At 38.7% G+C, this 21263-nt stretch overlaps 1 protein-coding gene across 1 annotated transcript in view; it reads left to right on the top strand.

The window, feature by feature from the left end:
• The window catches only part of kcnk9 (potassium channel, subfamily K, member 9), a 47760-nt gene extending 29722 nt beyond the window's left edge, over positions 1 to 18038 (top strand). The window contains exon 2 of the mRNA XM_030741632.1: positions 17161 to 18038. Coding sequence (XP_030597492.1) covers positions 17161 to 18038 — 878 coding nt within the window. The remainder of the gene's footprint in view (positions 1 to 17160) is intronic.
• Positions 18039 to 21263: the final 3225 nt, after the last annotated feature.

Here is a 21263-nt window from a genome sequence, read left to right as displayed (position 1 = left end):
AAGCAGGTAACTAGAGAGCAGAAGAGAACAAGATTTAAGTGAGCAAAAAGCACGAACACTAAGAAAGAGCATGGAAGACCTAATTACTGTACCATCAAATTGGTGACCACAGACTGGAAGAGAGCAGAAGCACCAGCCAGTTCTGAAATATCCACAGGCGATTAGAAAAAGGAACACAGACATGGAAGAGTAGCCCTACAGCAAGCAGGCAGAGTTGCTTGCAAAGGAGAGCCAGCTGACATCTCAACCTGAGAACAAGGGAGATACAGTAGCATGGGAATCTCCTGTTTCACCACATCCCAAAGGTGTTTTATTTGATTGAGATCTGGTGATTGCGGGGGCCATTTGAGTACTGTGAACTCACTCCTTTCATATTCAAGAGGCCAGTTTAAGATGATCTGAGCTTTGTGACATGGCACGTTATACTGCTGGAAGCAGCCATCAAAAGATGGGTACATGGTGGTCACAAAGGGTTGGACATTGTCAGGTAGGCTGTGGCATTTAATGATGCTCAATTAAAGCCCAAAGTATATCAAGAAAATATCTCCCACACCATTACACCATTACCACCAACATCCTGACCTGTTCATGCATGGCAGACCAGATCTGTGGTTTCATGTTGTTTATGCCAGATTGTGACCCTCCGATCCAGATGTGACTACACAATGTTTCTCTTTTTTCTTTCTTCTACTGTCCAATCTCTGTGTGAATTGTAGCGTCAGTTTCTTGGTCTTAGCTGACAGCAGTGGCACCCAGTTTGACCCATCTGCTTCAAGGTCTGACATGTTGTAGTTCAGAGCTGCTCTTCTGTGTGCCATGGTTGTAATGAGTGGTTATTTGGGTTAGTGCTGCCTTCCTTTCAGCTAGAAGCAGTGAGCCCACTCTCCTTTTGCTTCTGACATCAGTAAGGGATTTTTACCCAGAGAATTGCTGATCACAGGATTTTTTTTAACCATTCTGTGTAAATCTTAAAGTTTGTTATTTGGGGAGAGCCCAGCAGATCTTCTGGAACCAACAACCGTGCCATGTTCAAAGTCACTTAAATCACCTTTTTTTTTTTTGTGATTCTTACACTCGGTCTGAACTTCAGCAGATGGTGTCTACATGCCTAATATAGTGAGTTGCTGCCATGGGATTGGCTGATTAGATATTTATATTAACCATCTCTTGAAAAGGTGTACCAAACAAAGTGGCCAGTGGATGTATTTTCCCCTGTTTTTATTGACTGTAACATGTTCCAATCACCAGAAGGTGGCTGTATTTATTCTTTGCCAGCCACCACTATAAAGCAAAAATTAAGAGAAACAAGTGTATAGTGCGGTGAGATTAGATGCTTGTGCACAAACAGGAGAAAAATGCAAACCTAATAACTACTACAGCCAGCAGAAATTCTGTGTGGAACTCATTCCAAAGATTAAACAAAACGAGGTCCAGTGCAAACGCCACAAAGTAAAGAGGCTTTCATGCAACATGTCCTCTGCTTGTCACTGGGTTTAACAGACCTGCAGAGGAAACAAAAATTCCAGCAGGATGACTGTTTCTGTACTGCTCTTCATTATTACCTTAACAGCTTTAATTGAATGGTAGAGCTATTGGGAGAAACACTTATCCTGCTGCTGCTGCTATCTATTGACTACATGAAGTCTAACTGTGTAAAGTGTAAACTTGTAGTATCCACAGGGGGTGGATTTTGCTTGGTGCAGCGACAGAACGTCATTGTGTAAAAGCACCTTAAAGCTTGCGTGTCACGTGTCTGTCACAGCTACAGTACACACAGTCACTTGAACGTTGTTTTATGGTAGCGACTGATCGTCAACCAACAGTTGAATAGTCAAATAGGTTTCAGTAAATGTAATTAAAATGTTATTTAAAACTAAATAGTTCCACCATCGAGACACAAAAGAGAAAAAACTACAGTTGCAAACAAAAATTAATTGTGGAAAATGGTTGACTTTGAAGATGACACTGGAGCCATTAGTAAATCTGCCACCCTGAACAGCTTCCATTCTCCTGAACTCCATGGCAGGACTTTAGAACAGGATGCAGTGACAGAAGCCAGTTTTCTCGCCCTTTTCTGCTGTTAAGTTTGACTTTCTCTGAGCCACCCTTTGTTTGTGGTGCTAGTTCACATCAGCTGCTTTTTCTTTTGTTGCAAATACAATAAGACTTATTGATTCAAAAATATCTTGAATAACAATAAACAGAAATTAGCTTTTATACATTTTGTGTTAAGTATGCTGGTCACTGAAAGAGGCCAAACAAGCATTGTTTTAGAAAACATGTTGGTCACTGAGTTTAATGTGAATCTAATTTCAGTCTGTATGTTTTTCTTCATCCTGCACTAGCTGGAAGTTTCTGAATAAGAGCACGGGACAAAACACTTAAAATGTAAATGTGATCTTTCTATGTGGCTGGCAGGCATCTCTGATATCAGCGGAATTGCCTCTTTGTCAGCTTAGAATTGCAAATTTGACTTTTTTTCCCCCCTTAACAACAGAGTTAAGCTGACTAGCAGCTGAAAGACTGTAACCATTATGGTACCATAACAAAGTGGAATTGTAGGGAGACTTGTGAGTGTTTCAAAAAGCACTGATAATGAAAGGTTCCCTGCCTGTAGCAGGTAACCATGGCGTTTCCACTTCCCAGACACATTAAGCTCTTGTTGGTGACGTGGTGGAGACTCAGGCAGAGAGCTGAGCAAGGTGTTCTCACCTCTGTGCTCCATGCTCTTCTTGACCTTCATTAAAATGCCATGGCCTGTAGCAATTAATGCCACCAGGGCACCTGAAATAATGTGAGGCAGATTAACCTGTGGATCAAACGACCAAAAGGCAGTTGGTTTAAGCAACTGCTCGACACTTGTAGAGTTACTATCCAGCCTGCATGCGGGTACTAATGAGGGAGTACCTTGATAGTGTTATGAATTATGGATGATACATATTATATAGCCAGCTTTGTGTGAAAATAAAAGAAAACTATAGAGAAATATCTGCTACTTCACGCCAGTTTCTTGCTCAGAGAATCAGATGTTTAGAAGATAACTTTCTATCTTAAATTATTGTTTTGCTGTATGACTATTATTTGTTTTAATATTACATATTGTATTTTCTACATTAATAATTCATTCTCTCAATCCAGTTAAAAATGCATGCCCTCATTTCCAATGTGATGTTGCAAATGTAAGCTTTGAGAAATTAAAGTGCAGTTATTGTACATAAAATCAAACTGTAACATGTAAACTCTCTGGTGAAGAATGCTAACAGCATAAAATTGAACCAATATGAAATCCCTACCTTTCTGCATCTGTTTTCTGGCTTGCAGTGTTATGATTTTGATTCATCTGCCTCGTTTACAGATGCAGCAGCTGGCTGTTTAACTTCCTAACATCCATCATGTAGCCCGTCCAGGGTGAAGGTTGGGTTTTGTTTTAGGGTTTAAATGCTTTATGGGCACATTTTCAGAAAGTAGAAAATGTTACCTTTGAAATGAAGTCTATTGGAAAAACAGCTTTTCTGTTTGAATATTTTCCTATTGGATGTTCCAAACAGGCAAAATTATCATAAAAAATGAACATTACCAAACCCAACCCCTACTCCTTACCCTTGATGGGTCAGCAGAGACTTTGCAAATGTGGAAAAGGAAAAAGTAAAAAAAAACTCTGATAAACTAGCACCTGCACTAACAATGTTCACAGACAGGTGATAGTTTTAAGGTAAAACCAACATGCGGTACATCCTGTGTATGTTCGTATGGTTACATTGTCACCATAGTTCTCTGAGTGAAGGGACTATACTTCTTCCTACTCTATTTCGGGCATGGGGATTTTGTTGGGTTTTGTATGTGCACGTTTCTGTGTGTGTGTATGTATATACGTGTCTGTGTGTATATACGTGTCTGTGTGTATACGTATATGCCAATATATGTATATTGGTTTGTTGTTTTTTATGTCCGAAATAAAGATCATCATCATCATCATCATCACTCCACCCCCTTACATATTCCATATGTAAGGGGGTGGAGAGACAGCTTCAATATGGCAGAGACTGCTGTTTTATATGAGTTCTATTTTTGACTGGGATCTTTCAATTGATCAATTTCCAAACAACAGTCTGGGTTTAAGCTTTGCATCACAGTTTGAAGACAGTTTTGAAGGCTGTTAAATTTGTATTCCTTTTAAGTGATCCCCACTAATATTTCCCAAAAACATTCACTTTGATCTTTTATTTAGTCATGAATATTTATTAATACTGACAAACACAGATTTGTATTATTTTAAGGATTATTTTTGAATCACTTGCAGATCAGAGGCTGTTGAATCTTTCAGGGTGTAGGTTGGATGTTAATTCATTAAGCCAGTCTACAACTGTGGGATGTTCCTTTTTTTTCCTGTACAGGAAAAATTAAATATTTAGGATATAATAATAGAATGATATAATAATTGGATTTAGGCAGCCAGCTGTGTCAGTTTTGCGTTTAAGCAACAGTGACTCACGCTCACTCACGGAGACCTATGGAGCTCACATTGTGGGTGTGGGCAGACATTCAAAATAAGTCATAGTAAAGTGGATTGGATCCAAACAAAGGTTGAGTCATGCAATTTATCATGAAAGCTGCTTTGGTATATTCATAAATGTGTAAAACACAAGAAGCACTTTTGAGTGTGGTAAGCAGCAGGGGGTCTGATACATTAGTTCGCTTATAGATTGAATTTTCAGATAGTTTCAAGATATTTTTGCTTTTTTTTTTTCAGGAATTACACACATCTCTTTTGTTTATATAGATTTGATGTAGTGATATACATCTCCATGTAGTCTCTGTTCACATTTTGATAGAGTCACACTAACTTTGGTTGTCCCTTGACTAGTGACACAATGAGGCTAACAGTTTTATCTCTTAGCAGCATGTTTTATTGTCAGCTAGATCACAGTACACACTGGGATGATTTGTACCTAATGGAGGCCACTCTTGAACCTCTGGTTATAATTCTATACGCTAAAACAAGAGTACCTGTGGACCTGTGCAAAGGAAATGGACTCCTGAAGAGAACCCACACAGGTGCAAATAAGAGACAAATTCAGAGAACGTTTCTGTAGGTACAGAAACAGACTTTTACCGTATGCTTCTTTCATGGTACCTCTGTCTGTAGTGCCCAGAAGATCAGTCTTAGAAAACAGATTAATTGGCTGAAAGTCTGTTTAGATATTCATGTTCTTAGATTAGGTATCTAACTCTTGTGATTTCCCTTACTGTCACCTTGAGGTTCACATTAACTAGGTTCTAATCCAGATGTAATTTTAAAATTTCTCAAATGAACGAGTAAAAGAAATGCAAGTTAATGCCACGTTAATCCACTACTGTTATGCATACTAGCAATTTGCACAACTGGCCCTAATCCTCTAATTCAGTTATTAATTTTCTTTTCTATTTATAGCACTTATTTACTTCAGTCTCAGATAAAAATCTTATAGAGACAAACTTAAACGTTCTTGTGAACAAGGATAAAACAGACTTTTGTTGAGGCAAATAAATAAATTAAATTAAAAAAATTACATCACCGTGTGATTCCGGAGGCAGAGATACTTATTTCGGGAGAGAGGACAGAGAGAAGAACGCATAAACTACATGAGAGAGACACAAAGCTAACAACATGTAGTAGTGGATTATAAATGGGGAGTGTAGGAGATGCTCAGTGCATCACGATAAGTCCCCGAGGAGCCTGGGCCTATAGCACCATAACTGAGGAACTGTTCAGGGTCAGCAGTCCTAACTTTAGGTTGTATCAAAAAGATAACTTGTAAGTCCAATTTAAAAAACAAAAAACAAAAACAAAAGCTGAGAGGGTGTCAAAATGGGCGCGAGCTCTACAGGGGAGAAGCTTTATAGCTAATGCCTCCTTTTAGGACTCACAAGAAAACCTGCTCCTGGAGAGTGAAGTGCTCTATTATGCTACTATGATGTGATAGAGCATCATCATCATAAGGGCTGTGTATGTGGGAAAAGGGAATTAAAATCCTATAGATTTCTAGAGCCAATGAAGAGAAGATAATAGGGGAGAAATATGATCTCTCATTCTAGTCTTTTTTAGTGTTCTTGCTGCAGCATTTTGGATGAAGTGCAGGTTACTCAGAGAACCTTTTGAGTATTCTTATAACAAAAAATGACAATGTCCATGGAAGTGTTTTTCAGCATCAATCTGAGACGAGATTTTTTTGTAAGGTGCTTAGGGCAAAATATAACTTTGATTTTGTGTGAATTTTGAAGGAAAGCGGCTAATCCAGTGCTTTAGAGTTGTAGTTTCATGTTGCAGTAGTTTAATCAGTTAATTTGTTCCATTTAACTTTAATTGTAGGTTGGTGTTATCTGAAATGTATGCATTACATCCTAACAATATTGCATAGGAGAAGCATGTTTAGTGTGAAAAGCATTGGTCCTAGCATTGAACCCTGTAGAACTCCATGTTTCTGATAAAGATTATCTTAATAAATTGTGCAGTTCTTTGTTATTTAAAAGACAATAAATGTCATGATAAGCAATACCAAATGCATCTTGGACCTCTATCAGGACGAATATTTAGATGAACCCATGGACAGCAAGAGATGATTTGCTGATGCGAGTTTGAGCACATTAGAATTAGTAACTTTTCCAGCTTGTGTGATACCTGTTTTAATGTGCGCATTTTGCAAGTTATATTGAGTCGCTGTTCTTCTCTGTGTTAAATGCAGTGAGATTGCAGCATTATCAAGATAATTGACTTGTGTGGGAGTGAAGTTCAAGTAGCTGCTGTTTTTTTTTTGCACTTTGCGCCTAGATAGACAACAGTGGAATTGCTTCCTAAAGTTTGATTACAGCACTTTTATATAGGCCTCTACCATGATGGAATTTTCCTCAGTTGCTTTGTAGTCTGGTGCAATCCCAATTCCAGAAAAGTTGGGACATTGTGTAAAATGTTAATAAAAACATTCTCGTATGATATAGCATTCTTGCTGCTCAATAGTTTTCATTTCATGATGTGCAAAATGTTTTTAGTTGGTGAAAGGTCTAAACTGCAGGCAGGCCCCTTCAGCACCTCGACTCTTCTACTGCGAAGCCATGCTGTTGCAATAGATACGCTGATGGATGTTATCGCTCTTAATCAGACCAAGTTTTGGTTGAAATGTTTTCAAATTATCTATGTGGCTCACATCATTTGCTAGATACATTGTCAGCAGCCAGCAAGAAGGATGAAATACAGCTAGACGTGTTCAGGTTAGACAGGGCCAGGCTCAGATAACTCCATAGAGCTTGACATTGTTTTGGCAGCATTACACACTTCACTTTAATGTTAGCCCCAGGAATACGTTTCACTACTGCTAATGAAGTCTCTTAACTTTATATTTCTCACTAGCTTCTTTACAGGTTTCTTTGCTGGTGTGTCAGTGAGTGCTGGAAACTGGCCGATGGTGAATAACAATCTTGCATTTAGGGACTTAACATTTCCTTTCAATGCTCATCAAAAATTCCCATGATCGGCACTGAAGAAAACAAAGATCTTTTTTTTAAATTCTATGCTGTACACATGTTTGTGTCTGTTGTAAAGACGGGTAATTCAACATGGGGATTTATTGTGATTTTGGAGTTAGACTCAAGTCATTCAAGGAGCTGTAGTTTCTGGCACTTTATTTTTTAGCACCAGAGGTGGCTGCCTGACAATAAGCCAACATGTTTTCATCAGTGCAAAGTGCTCCTTTCAACAGTGCAGCTTTAAATTAATTTTAAATAAAAAGCCACTTGAAATGTAGACTACCGTGCTGCTCCCATGCATACTGTAAATCATGGATGGAAATGCACCCAGTGCTGGTCTCGAATAAGGCTCTAAACGGTTAGTCTGACTACAGTGGCATTTGGTATGCACATTTAAGTTTTGTATTATTTCTTCATGATAGGAAATTTTCATTTGTTGATTGTTTTATGGAGAGTATCTGTAAATCTAATGACATTCCATTTCCCTGAGATGTGCTGCAGTATTAATTAACAACATCAAACACAGTGAACAGTATACTGAATATCAGTAAGTTAGCACACTGGCAGAGAAGTAAAGGCTCACAGAGCTGATGGCACGGCTGGTGATTCATAGACTAATTTAATAGCGGCTTGGTTGTAGAAAAAGATTGTGACATGAAAGTGCACTGATCTCCAGCTTTTACCTCCTCCCACTCCAGATCATACTAACGCTACTTTCAGGTGGCACTTTTGTGTCATTGTGCTATCAAACTTCCCACTACGGTTTGTTCAAACATTTGAAGACTGAGTCAACAGATGTGCAGTGATACAGAAAATGTGCTCAAATTGAAATATTCTGCAAGATCACATAAATAATACTGGCCTTTTTTCTTCTTTTTACTTATTAGCAGATTTTTTTTTTAGATACTTAGATACATGGAAATGCTGTAAAATAAAACACGTGTTCCCTTTATTCAAGTAATATAATCACCTGCTACAACCCTTAAATTTTAACATGTATCAAAGGACTTCTGTCTAGGAGATCATTTCTCAAAGATATTTTTGTGAGCCTTATCAGATCTACATTTGGGCATACGAGGCACATTTGCAGCATCTCACTGAATGGACTGTAAGCTCTTCTCTGTTTCAGGCACACTTTGTGCTTCAGGCTGATAAGGCCGGTGTATTTTACAAACAAATCCTGCCTGCTGAAGCTCCAGTCTTGTCATCCTCCCCTTGAGGAGTCCTGCAGAATGCAACCGTGTTGTTTGTTTAATTTTTGCGTGACATGCCCCTCTCCTGTGCTTTTATCAAGTAAAGTACGATTCTCTTCCCAGTGCTGCACACAAATGCACCCGTTCACCTGTGCACACATGAACACAAAAGCACCTGTGCATGGGAGGGCTCTGTGTGGCAGAGCAAATATGTCTGTTCCCCAGACAACAAGAGATAATAGAGTCATTATAACAGGACAAACAGATTACACAGTGCAATGCTCCAGTGGACTCCACAGAGCTCATCAACAACATCAAAGAAATACTTTAAGACACTTGGATAGTTTATCCTACAATTGATGATTTTTTTCTTCAAGCTAAGAAATCCCATCTTGATGTGTCAGAAGTTATACGCCAGGGACAAACAAGCAAACTGATAAGCTTTCATGAACGTACGGTCTTATCAGCTGAAGATAGACAGTACCCAAGTGGATATTATTTGATACAATAAATGTCAGAGATGATTACTTTTACAAGTTAATATCCACTCTGTAGGTCTGTAGGTCACTCCTCTGAGTCCCTGTAAAGCCCTGTTAATCATCTTCTATTTATTGCCTTGGAAATGCAGGGACACTAATGAATGCTGGAGCCCGAGAGCTCCGACTGACAGGACATCACTGTGGATATGATTTCATTGCTTTTTTCCTCCCTTTTTAATATCTTTCACGTCTTCTCATATTAGTCGTATCACTTCCAGGTCCACATTTTTAATGTCACATTCAGGTGCTTATCTGTCTAGATTTAAGACTTCAAATCTATTCAATTCAATTTTATTTATATAGCTCACGACAACAGTCACCTCAAGGCAAGGTACAGAACCTATTGCAAGGTAAAGACGCTACAATAAAACAGAGAAAACCCCAACAGTCCAATGACCCCCCCCATGAGCAAGCACTTGGTGACAGTGGGAAGGAAAAACTCCTTTTTATCTCTGGCACAACCAGGCTCAGGGAGGGGCAGCCATCTATCGCTGCAGGTTGGGAGTCAGGAGAGGAAGACAGGACACTGTGGATGAGAGCCAGAGATTTATAATAACTAATGATTAAACCCAGATTGGTATGTGAACACATAGAGAGAGAAAAGAGGTGGATGAAGAAGAAACACTCCCCAGCAGCCTAGCCCTGTTGCAGCATAACTAAGGGAGGTTTCTAATAGAGAATTTACACCATAAGCTGAATCAATAACACACTTCTATGAGCGTGCTGACACGAAGCTCAAATGACCAAACAAAAGTAGTTTTCAGTTGGCATAATGTCTTTGAGCGTACACCATAATGTTGAAAGATTCTCTGTGGATTTCACTTGTGCTAATCTACATTCACTGTTTTGTAATGAAATGAAAGCTGTCACTCCGTCACAGCTGCCACTGTAATTCATTATTTCCAAATTACTCGCTGAGAACAAATTTAAGCAATAAAAATCAATATCAATTAATTTGCTAATTTTGGGCAAGATGGGAAGAAGACAGATGGCTGGGTTTACAAATCTGTCCTGAGATGTAATTAGAGTTGTCTAAGACTTTTGAGATGCCACAGCCATGTTTTTGCTGCATTTTCCACATGACATTAACCCTGAAATATATTTTTTTCTCCCGCATTAATTAGTAAATTCAATGAGTAGAGTGAAGAGTCACTTTCACTGATGCAGATTTGCATCATATTTATCGTCATAAAGAGCATTTGCATTAATATCTTACCCAGAGGTGGAAGTAACAAAGTGCAAATACTTTGTTACTGTACTTAAGCAGAGTATTCAGGTATTTACTTTACTTGAGTATTTATTTTTCTGACTACTTTTTAGTTTTACTCCCTACATTTTCACACAAATATCTGTACTTTCTCCTCACATTTTCAATGCAAACTCATTATTTTAGGTTTAACACATTTGGGGGAATTATTTCACACAGTGTGCCAGCTAGCTAAAGGTCCAGCTGCTGTATTTCAAGGGAGAGAAAAAAGTTATATTTACAGGTAAGGACTTCTTAGGGACATTTAAAGCTTACATGTAATGTTCTAATTTTTCAAATCAGATCTTGGATCTGTACATGATGTGAAGTTTAGTTTTTTCATATTGTGAAACATCCTGCAAAACAAACTGAGGTAGACTAACTTTGTGTTATTCAAATACTCGGCAGTTTAGTGCAGGATAAATAGGTTAGCTTGTCTTACTGTGGTGAATTCACAGTAAAGCTCTGTGTTGGTGCACATGGCTGTGGTGTTCACGATCAGAGTTAGATTACATAAGATAAGATAAGATAAGATAAGATAAAACTTTAATGATCCCACGACGGGGAAATTTGCGCATTACAGCAGCTCAGTACAGAGAAAAAATGAAAAGGATGAGTAAGAACAAGTAACTAAACTAAAACTAAAATAGAATAGAATAAAATAAAATAGCAAAAAAACTATACACATATACATAAGCACTATATACATAAAATATATATATCAATGTCAATACACACATTTACATATACACACATATACACACACATCAAAACACTATATACAGATATCAAAATATTATATACATTTGTAGCCGGTAAGGTACACAGTATGGTATGCATTATATGGGTGAGTGTAATAAATAAAATGTATCTGGACTGTAAGGATAAAGTGATGACAGAGGAGGTAAAGTGTCCAAGTGACTGAAGACATTATGATGCGTTATACAGTCTAACTGCTGTTGGGATGAATGACCTGTGAAAGCGCTCCTTCCTGCATCCTACATCGAGTGTAGCAGAGATGAGTTTAAATTTAAGCTGATGATACTTAGATTCAGTCACTGAATTCAACCTGTATACCAACTTTATACTCTCAGCGTAGGGGATGAAAATCAGCTAAGATAGCTTGTGAAATATTGGGTTACATCTTGTCGAATTCAATTCATCCACAGAGAGGAGTAAACCTCAGAGCAGCACCGGCACAGGTCAGCTGATCACAGCCTGTACACAGAGAAAATATGATGGAGCTCAAAACAGAAAGTTGTGGTTGTTTTCCCCACGTGGAGCACTACAACTGATCTTAGGGCTCCTTCACCTGCCAAATCCCACTTAAACCACTGCTTATACCCCTGATTATATATATCAATCTAGGACTGCACTCATTTTTCTGTTTAGGTGTGGAGGCAGAGTCACCCTCTACAATGTAGGCAACAGAAAATAGGGCTATTTTTTAAATTCTCTTTCATGGTTATAATATAATATTATTACATTCTCATGTAATAATATTTTATTACTATATTAATATAGCACCAGGTTCAGTTAGCTTTGCACAGAAATAGAAGACAATGCCCTCCAAAGAGCTACTTTTAATTTCTTACTTTGAGTACATTTCAGAGCCTGTACTTTTTCCCTTCTACTTGAGTAAAGAAGTTGAATTGGTAGTTCAGCTTTTAACATTTTTAACACAAGTATCTGTTCTTCTACTTAAGTAAAGAATTGTCCACCAAATAATCTCTCCACAGGAACTCACTCAATTTCAATCCCAGGTTCCTGCACAGAGGAAAACAAACAGGAGTGTAACATCACAGAGCCAAAGCATGTGAATGTACAGGTTGAAGGAGACAACTTCACTGTTTCCAGTGTAACAATCGAGAGTCGACTGAAAGTCTTCCTCCATCTTAAATAGTAATCAGCAAATCAGACCATTACCAACAGGTGAGTTCATCACTCCCAGGTGTGCAGGACTCCAAAGGTGGGAAACAGGAAGGCCCACCCCTGAAACTCAGGTGTGGTTATCTCACACACATGCACACATGGTGTGAGATACTGCAAATTTTGGTATCAATCTGATACCAAGTGAATACAGGGCCAATATTGCAGATACCATTAACGATACAGATACCGATACTACCGCGATTTATGAGATGAATCATCATCAGTTTGAAGAGTCTGAACACATTTTAATGACAACTAAATCATTGTGATTTTTACCTTCCACGATAATTACAAAAACCCTCCATGCTTTTCAGCGTTCATGTATTTTGAAACTGTTTTTGGAGACCTGGAATATAACTGTGCAGTCAACACAAAAAATTATTATATTCAGACATTTTTCTTAATTCTTGTTTTAGGTATTTTTTTCAGTTTCAGTGAAATAATTTAACAGGATTGAGTGGGCTGAATATATTATTTGAATATAATTTATAAGTGATCAATCTGCTGAAGTAATACGATGACCAGTAACACTTTAACATTATTTACTGCCGAAAAACTAATCTGAAACATTACTTTCACCACTACATGAGCTCTCTTTGTCTTTCTGGAAGGACTGTGACAGTGGGCTCTGTCTCTGTGCTGGGACTGTGTGAGGGATTTCCTCTTCTCTTCGTTCCAGGGCAAAGCTAGCTCTTTTTTGTGGTCTCTCATGTCTTTATGTATGTTGGTGGTGTTTCCACGGTAGAGAATTTCCTTCCAAAACACATCACTGTTTTCATTTACAGCTGTAAAGTACCGCTATACATTGCTCCACTTTCTCACACCTGATTTAGACTTATGTGCTGAATCTTTGTAGCACCTACGCTGTAACCTGCGAAAGTGGCCAATGTTGTTATTGGCATTTATACTTGTGTGCAAGGTGCATTGTGTGTTAATTACCATGTGGTGGTATCCCGGGGTTTTACATGTGGTGCTGGCTGACAGAAACAAATAAAATGCTCGCACTTTTTTATCCATCATGGGTCCTCCTTCTCGTTCTCATCTTTTTTTTTTTTTTTTTTGGATGCAAAGATTTTGTGCATCTAGTTTTTCCATGTCCTTGTACATTCCCTCATGTCCTTTCCAATTATTTCAGCAATTTCCCTCCAGGACATTTGGGAGTTCTTATATATATGCTATGATTATTATTTCTTATTTTACCACAATGATTGTTATTCTCTCACGAATACATTCAAAAACTGCAGTGAAAAAGTAGCCAGAAATACACAGGAGGAATTGACAGTGCTGAACGGTCCAATCACAGTTGCTGTGGGCTGTATCAACCTGACGTGTAGTTAAATTTTTCAGGAAGTGCACATCAGGTTATGTTATAGGTTACATCGCAGATTTCCCAATGAAGCATAAAGCCTCAGGCACTCCCTGGAGCCTGCATGCTTCTGATGCCGCTGAGTCATGTGACCACACGACAACTAAACACAACAGAGCAGGGAGGTGGGGGCGGAGCAAAGTGTGCCTGCATTAGCGGAAGTGTTCGCACAAATGTGAACTTACAGAAGACAAACAAACTAAAACATCAGGCCTATCAAGCTAGTATCGGTCCGATACCAATATCAGAGTTAGAATTAATACTATCGATATTTGGATTGATCCGCCCCTAACACATACACACAGAGAGAGGGAGAGGAGAGAGAAAACAAAGGGGAGAGATAGAGGAAAAAAAGGGTGAGCCAGCACAGGAGGACCCTGACGGATAGAAGCCATTGTCCCTTTGTCCGTATGTAGAAGTAATCGCTGCTCATTGTTCAACAAATTCAGTCGGCTCATTTGCAGTCAGCACACACCAGCACACACTCTGAACTTCACGGTAAGAATTTTCAAATGAGCTGTGCGAGAAACAAACAAACACCTACGCAAAGTATTTTTACTTTAAGTTTTCTGTTTTAGATTTTATTGAGACAGCTCACTTCCTTCCTTATATTTACAATACCAGAGATTCATTTTGGCGACACTGTTGTTTTAAAATAAGCTTCCACTTACTTGTCATATTCCTTATCAACAAATAGAGCTTCATCATTCACATGATTTAAGTATTTAACTTCCAGGGGTGGTGGAAACTATACACACAAGTGTACAGTGATTGTCTGTTTCCTGTGTGTTTCACAATAAGTAGGAGGTCAGGAAAAAAATCAAAATCACACATTTTGAAACTACTTCAGGGTAGATTTTGAAAGAAGAAGCGTATTTGCTTTGGCCACTTTGGTGTGTAGTAATAACTACATACCTCAATGTTGCCTGTTGTACTTGTAATATTATAATACGTCTTGCTACATAGTGTGTGGGAAAATTTTTTGATTGGATAAGCAGACCTGTTCCTATTAGAGGTCATAAACTTTTGACATTTACATTTCCTTTTTTTTTTCCTTCTTTTTTAAAATTTTACTGAATTAAGCTCAGCAGAACTTGAAAGATCAAGATTTATGTTCATATTATCATGTTTAGTTATGGGAAAAGGGTTAGATTTTTCTTCCATTTTAGTTTGTTCCCTCAGTAATGAACAAACAGCAGATCTCAGACTTCTCCGTGAAAAATTAGGCAGTCGCTTTAATGCCAGTGCTTGGCATGAGATATGATCTGTAATTGCTCTTTGCTCGCAGATACCGACGAAGCTGATGTGGATGCTAATCCTCGTTCTGGATGCTATTACTTATGTTGTATCATAAAGAAGATCTATCACTGCTTCGAGCTGCTTAAGTCCAATGACACATGCCCTAAGTGTGTCATGTAAGTGTATTTGGACAAGATGATGCAGGATTTCTGGTTTTAATCCCATGCAGGGAAATTTTATATACACATTAGTTGGTACAGTGATTACTTGTTGTTTTGATTACTAAAAGCAAACTTAAACCTGGGTAGTTGTTATTGTGTTTTTTTTTTTTTTGGAGTGAGGTAGGAAAAATTGTGGCTGTGGAAGACTAGCAAATAACTGCTTGTTTCATTGAATTCATTTACAGTTGTGTTGTTTTGCCAGTATTCTCACCAGTAACACCTGATATTTTATTGATTTATTTATTTTATGGCTACGTGCTCTACTTTGCTAACCCAGTAGCTGCTAAATTTGTCAAAAATAGCTGTAGAAAGGGGCTGATGAAGCACGAGTATGCCAATGATAAAACCAAAATAATGAACCAAGAAATGCAGAATGTATAAACAAAGGAAGACTGCAGAGTTGGTTGACAACCATGAACCATTTTGAACAAAGGATAGCTCAAACTAGTTAGCTAGGTTAGAAAGTTGCATTTATAAATGAATTTTGATGTTAACACTGATTTTAGCTAGCAAAGAACAGGCTTAGAATAGGCTTAAAACATGCTAACAGAGCATAACTGAATAAATAATTTAAAACTGAATTAGCACATATAAAAATTCACCACCAGTACTGGTGTTATCATTTGGTTATAGAAATATTTTGTTACTGCACTGTAAAGTTGTCTATTCCTGCTGTAAATCCCTGTTTTACCACACGGGGATCTGCTGTGATTTACTCCCTTTTGGAGTCAACCTCCATTTAGGGAAATGCAGCCTTTTCACACTACGTTGGCTTCATTTTTCAGAACTGGAGGTCCCTGCTTAGTGATAATTTAATGTGCTTTCATTAGTGCAATCTGCTCCTTTCACATTACACACAAAAATAACGACAGTGCCGCTCTGAAATAAACGTGAACCCACTTAAACTCCATACGATAAATCAAATGGTTGTCAGAAGCAAAGATGTTTACAGCTGCGTTTGAAATCTCGCTTACTATATTTCTTTGAAGTCCACTAATGAATCCTCAGGTCAGTAACACACGTTGCACATGTAAATATAAATGCTCTGACTGCAAATCAGATCGATCAGGCCAAGTTTGTTTTCAACCTTTTTTTTTAAGCGCATAGCTAAACACATGCCCGTGTGGGTGTAAAACCATATGGGGATAGGCTGAATCAAAATTTGAGAATTTCAAGAACACACACACACACGCACACGCACACACATATATGCACACACACAATAAACCAACAATATTGTGTCTCTTGTGGAGGGCAGTTGTTGAGGCATGCCAACTGATGGTGGGTGTTTTTTGGCTATGATTTTGGTGTTTAATACTTGCAGTTGTGATAAAGGAGCGCTAATCAATATGACACTCTTGTTTTAGCTCTACAAGAGCAACAGGTTTCATTCATATTGGGATCTATGAAGTAACATTAAATCACATGCCATGCACTTAAAATCAATTATACTGCATTTAGAAATCCAATTAAATATAGTGCATGAATCCTATTGTTAGCCCCACAGGTTGATTTCCAATAGTCTGTTTTTGTGTGAGTCAGCAGTTTGTGGTCTAAAGATAAAGTCTAATTAAGCTAAAAGCTTCACTGGCTCCCCCACGACTCTTTTCCAATCCTTCCTCCAAACTCTTTTACCTCGCTGGAAACTTCAGACTAATTGGACACCCCTCCTGCCATAATCTTTGAGCCCAAATAAGATTAATGAGCAGACACATTTCTATGGCATGCACCTATTCAATACTTTTTTGGCAGGGCTCACAGACTCTTTGGAAGATTTCTTGCTTGGTCATGTTTGTAAACAAAAGCTGATCTGGGGCTTTTCGAGTACAGGGTACAGGAACACTGGTGGCTTCACAAGCACCCCGCACTTTTGTTAAATTTTTCTGCATCACTAATTTCTGCTGTCTTTCTGCTCTCTTCTCAGGCTATGGGCATGCAGCGCCAGGGACCGATGCAGGAAAGGCCTTTTGCATGTTTTATGCCGTCCTGGGAATCCCTTTGACTCTTGTCATGTTCCAAAGTCTGGGCGAGAGGATGAACACTTTTGTCAAGTACCTTCTGAAACGCATCAAGAAGTGCTGTGGCATGCGCATCACTGATGTGTCCATGGAGAACATGGTGACGGTGGGATTTTTCTCCTGCATTGGCACGCTGTGCATTGGGGCCGCTGCGTTCTCCCATTATGAGGACTGGAGTTTCTTCCAGTCTTACTATTATTGCTTCATCACATTAACAACTATCGGCTTTGGGGACTTTGTGGCCCTTCAAAAGAATCGGGCCCTCCAAAAGAAGCCCCTTTATGTGGCCTTTAGCTTCATGTACATCCTGGTGGGCCTTACAGTCATCGGGGCCTTCCTCAACCTGGTGGTCCTCCGTTTCCTGACTATGAATAGTGAGGATGAGCGGCGAGATGCCGAGGAACGGGCCTCACTCGCTGGTAATCGGAACAGCATGATCATCCACATCCAGGATGAATCGCTGCATCGGGGCCGGCGGCGACGGGAGCCATACCGGGCAGAGGTGACTGACTTGCAGTCAGTGTGCTCCTGTATGCACTATCACTCACATGACAGCTCTGGGCCAGGGGTTGGAGGTCTGGGATGTGCCTTCTCCCACCAGAACTCATTCAGCTCACAGCTGAACCCCAACCAGTACTTTCACTCAGTTTCCTACAGGATCGAGGAGATCTCGCCCAGCACCTTGAAAAACAGCTTTTTCCCTTCGCCCATCAGCTCGGTGTCTCCAGGCCTTCACAGCTTCACAGACAATCACCAGCTCATGAGGAGAAGGAAATCTATCTAAACCCCAACAACCACAGGACCATAAGTTGTTTTATATACAAGGTCAAACATTTCCAATGCTGCTCCTTTACCAAATCTTATTTCAGCACTTTTTCCCCCAGTTTGGTCGTATGTAATCCAAGTATCCCTCTGAACAACTGAAGAACACGGCGCAGAACAGCAGACGCGGACACAAGGGGATGCAAAGCATGCAGCATGGATGTCTATTTTTTCAATGGATTGCTCCATTTAAGAAACACACAACACAAACTTCAAGACTTTACTTATTACAGATTTACACTACAAAATTGATATATGAACTTTGGTTACATGCCAAATGATGCACACTGGGAAAATGCTATTTTTCAAAGGGAGTTGTTTCACCTTAACTTGAAGCAACATTTACCGTTACGTATGTTTCCATTGCCTCACTACAGACAGAGAATTTAAAGTGACTTAAAGCATCAGGTATTGTTTTCTATAAGCAATCATGTATTTAAATGGATTCACAACACATCAAGCCAAAATATTGTTGCCAATATTAGCATGTGCATTAGATGTCATTTAATAGTATGCCATGGTTTTTGTGACATTGTTTGCGTCTGTTTTCAGAGCATTTGTGTGAAAGGCATTTGTACGTCTTAGATTCAAAGGATCATGCTGCTGTTATTGATATTTCCCCCCATTCTAGAAAGAACACACCTGGCTACAAACGCTTTATTTTCACCCACACCTACAAAAACCATCCCTCAGTGCTATGCCATTAAAAAGATTTTCCACTTTTGGGGTCTAACCTACCAAGAGTCTGATAATGATTTTTTCCCCCCACTGACATTCATACTGAATATGAGTTCAGTTAAAGTGCAGAGGCTTCTCTCTGCAGTCATGATTTTGCACAGAATATTAACAAATATGGTAAAAATGTTGTAGTAAGAGTTGCCTTAATGGATAAGAATGCAATGCAGCCACATATTGTATAACAAATGGGTGATTCAGCGCTTTGGCTTCCAGCCATTTGGAGGGCACACAAAAAATTCTGGAAAAATATTGCTCAATATACTAAAGATGCAGCACAATTTCAGACATTTAGTCCCTAATATGGTTCAATGCCCTTGGACAACTGGATCCTACATTTCCCATAATGAAACCTATCTTTCATTTGACCCTGAATGCTTCTTAAAAATTCCAGCAAAATGCAAGTTTTGGCTTTAAAAATGTAAGTTTGGCAAATTACTCTTGCATACCATGAATAACTCAAAGAGTTTTTGCAGACAGAGTTGTAGTCATAGACAGTAAATAAAAGATGGGCATATTCACAGTGACATTACCTATTACTCTGTAAAGGCCCTTTTTGACTGCGGCATTTTGCCCATGCTCAGTTAAATCACACATGTTGAATCAGACAGTGATGTGCTAAAGCATACCTTGCTTCATCATCCATTTTTCTCTAAATAGAATCTCTAAATATTTTGCAAAAGGAACATCATGTTGGACATTAAACTAGCACTTGCAAACCTAAACTTATGAAGATCACAAATTAGAGATCATAAATGAGCAGTAGGTTTGCCTTTCCCGAGACTTCATTTGCAACCATGGGAGTCAGCGCCCCCTGCTGACAGTTAGAAAGAATGACAATTTAAGACACTTTTTTTTTGTTTTCATTTAGACTTGGAAGGAATGGCCAGCTTTTATTCAGGCTCTTAGTGGCAGGTAAACTGAAGCACTATGGGAAATGCTGGTCAGCACTATCACGATGTGGTCTATGAATGAAGCTGAGAAAAGATTATTTACAGGTTGTTTGGAAAGCATTAAATAAGTCATTTTAATGAAGTTGGCGTTGCAGTGCTGTGATGTAGATGAGTGTAAAAGGATCCAGATGGTAGAATTTAGTACAATTAAATAACTCCAGCTGAATTTATAAGCAGCATAAGTTTAATTAAAGGACATGTATGAGCATGCTCCAAAGCCTTCAAAGTACACGATGCATGCCTGTGACAGCTGATCTGGAACCTGCTGCTGAAACCTGCACAGATGTAACCATGTAGGACTGAGAGCAGAAGTGCTCACAGTGACGGAGAAGCATGCAGATCTGAACTGACAACTCTAGAGATTTGGATGCACTTTGGAGCCATTAGGGAAACACGAGCTGATGAACACATCAACAAGGAAAAAAGCTGGAATAGTGAATATAAGTTAATATGAGGGGATGGCTCAAGATTGTAAGGGAAGCTTGATAACACCAGGATGATCCTTTCAGTTCCAGAATACCAGACGAAGAAAATGGACGGGGAGGATTCTTTTGTTGTTGAAAGGCTTATTGGAGGAAGTGCATGAACTTTATATAATGAATGGGGAAAATTTTCATTGCAACTAAATATGCTAATTGCAAACATTTAAGAGTGATTTACAAAATAAGGAAATTTTCTTTTGATAAAATCCTGTGGTAATTTACTTTGCTTTCTGATTTTCCATTAAAAAAACAAACAAAAAACAAAACAAAGCAAACAATCCCCCTCCCCAAATTTTCAAAGAACCCCCTTTTTTTGATTGCCTCTAGGTAACCAATGCAATCTAGGAAGTCTGAGTGCATCGGCCAAACAATACAAGGTACATATCTAAGGCTTATTTAGAAATTTTCAGAGAATTGCAACTTAGAAACATCATCTCCCTGAGGCCCGTGCAAGCATTTGCCGTGAAGCAAAGAAATACTTGACTAACACCGGATGTTCATGTTGATTATCAGCCTGTTTTAAAGCCCCATCTACCTTTACTGGTCACGTGTTAAAAATTTCATTGTGTAAATTAGTTAGGATTAAAGTGCTAAATGCATTTTAACATGTAAATGTAAATTTAAATGTATATTCTTTGTAAAGTATGGAGCAGGACGGGGAGGGTTTTTCTTTCTTTCAAAGTTACACAGGCCTGGGAGCCTTTTTATTCCCATAGCAGGTTATGTAATTTAAAATCAGTGAATACTTGTGGAAACCTGATAAATCTTCTGCACTTTAACTTTCAAGTTAAAGTGTGACCTTCAGTATTCTTTGCAGCCTTGTGTTTAACAGGCTTTCATTAATTTCCTGGGTACCTGAGTATGCCTCACAAGGTGAATGCCATTCTGTTTGGGCAAACGGTAAAATGCTATGGATCCTATTCAGTCGCGATAAACATAGGCATGGAATCCAAGATAAGCCCTAAAAGCATTGTTTCATTATTGGAACTATACCGGCTTTTAAACATTTTGTACAGG

Source organism: Archocentrus centrarchus, chromosome 11, assembly GCF_007364275.1.
Source record: "Archocentrus centrarchus isolate MPI-CPG fArcCen1 chromosome 11, fArcCen1, whole genome shotgun sequence".
Classification (NCBI taxonomy): Eukaryota; Metazoa; Chordata; class Actinopteri; order Cichliformes; family Cichlidae; genus Archocentrus; species Archocentrus centrarchus.
This window is presented reverse-complemented; position numbering and strand designations above follow the sequence as displayed.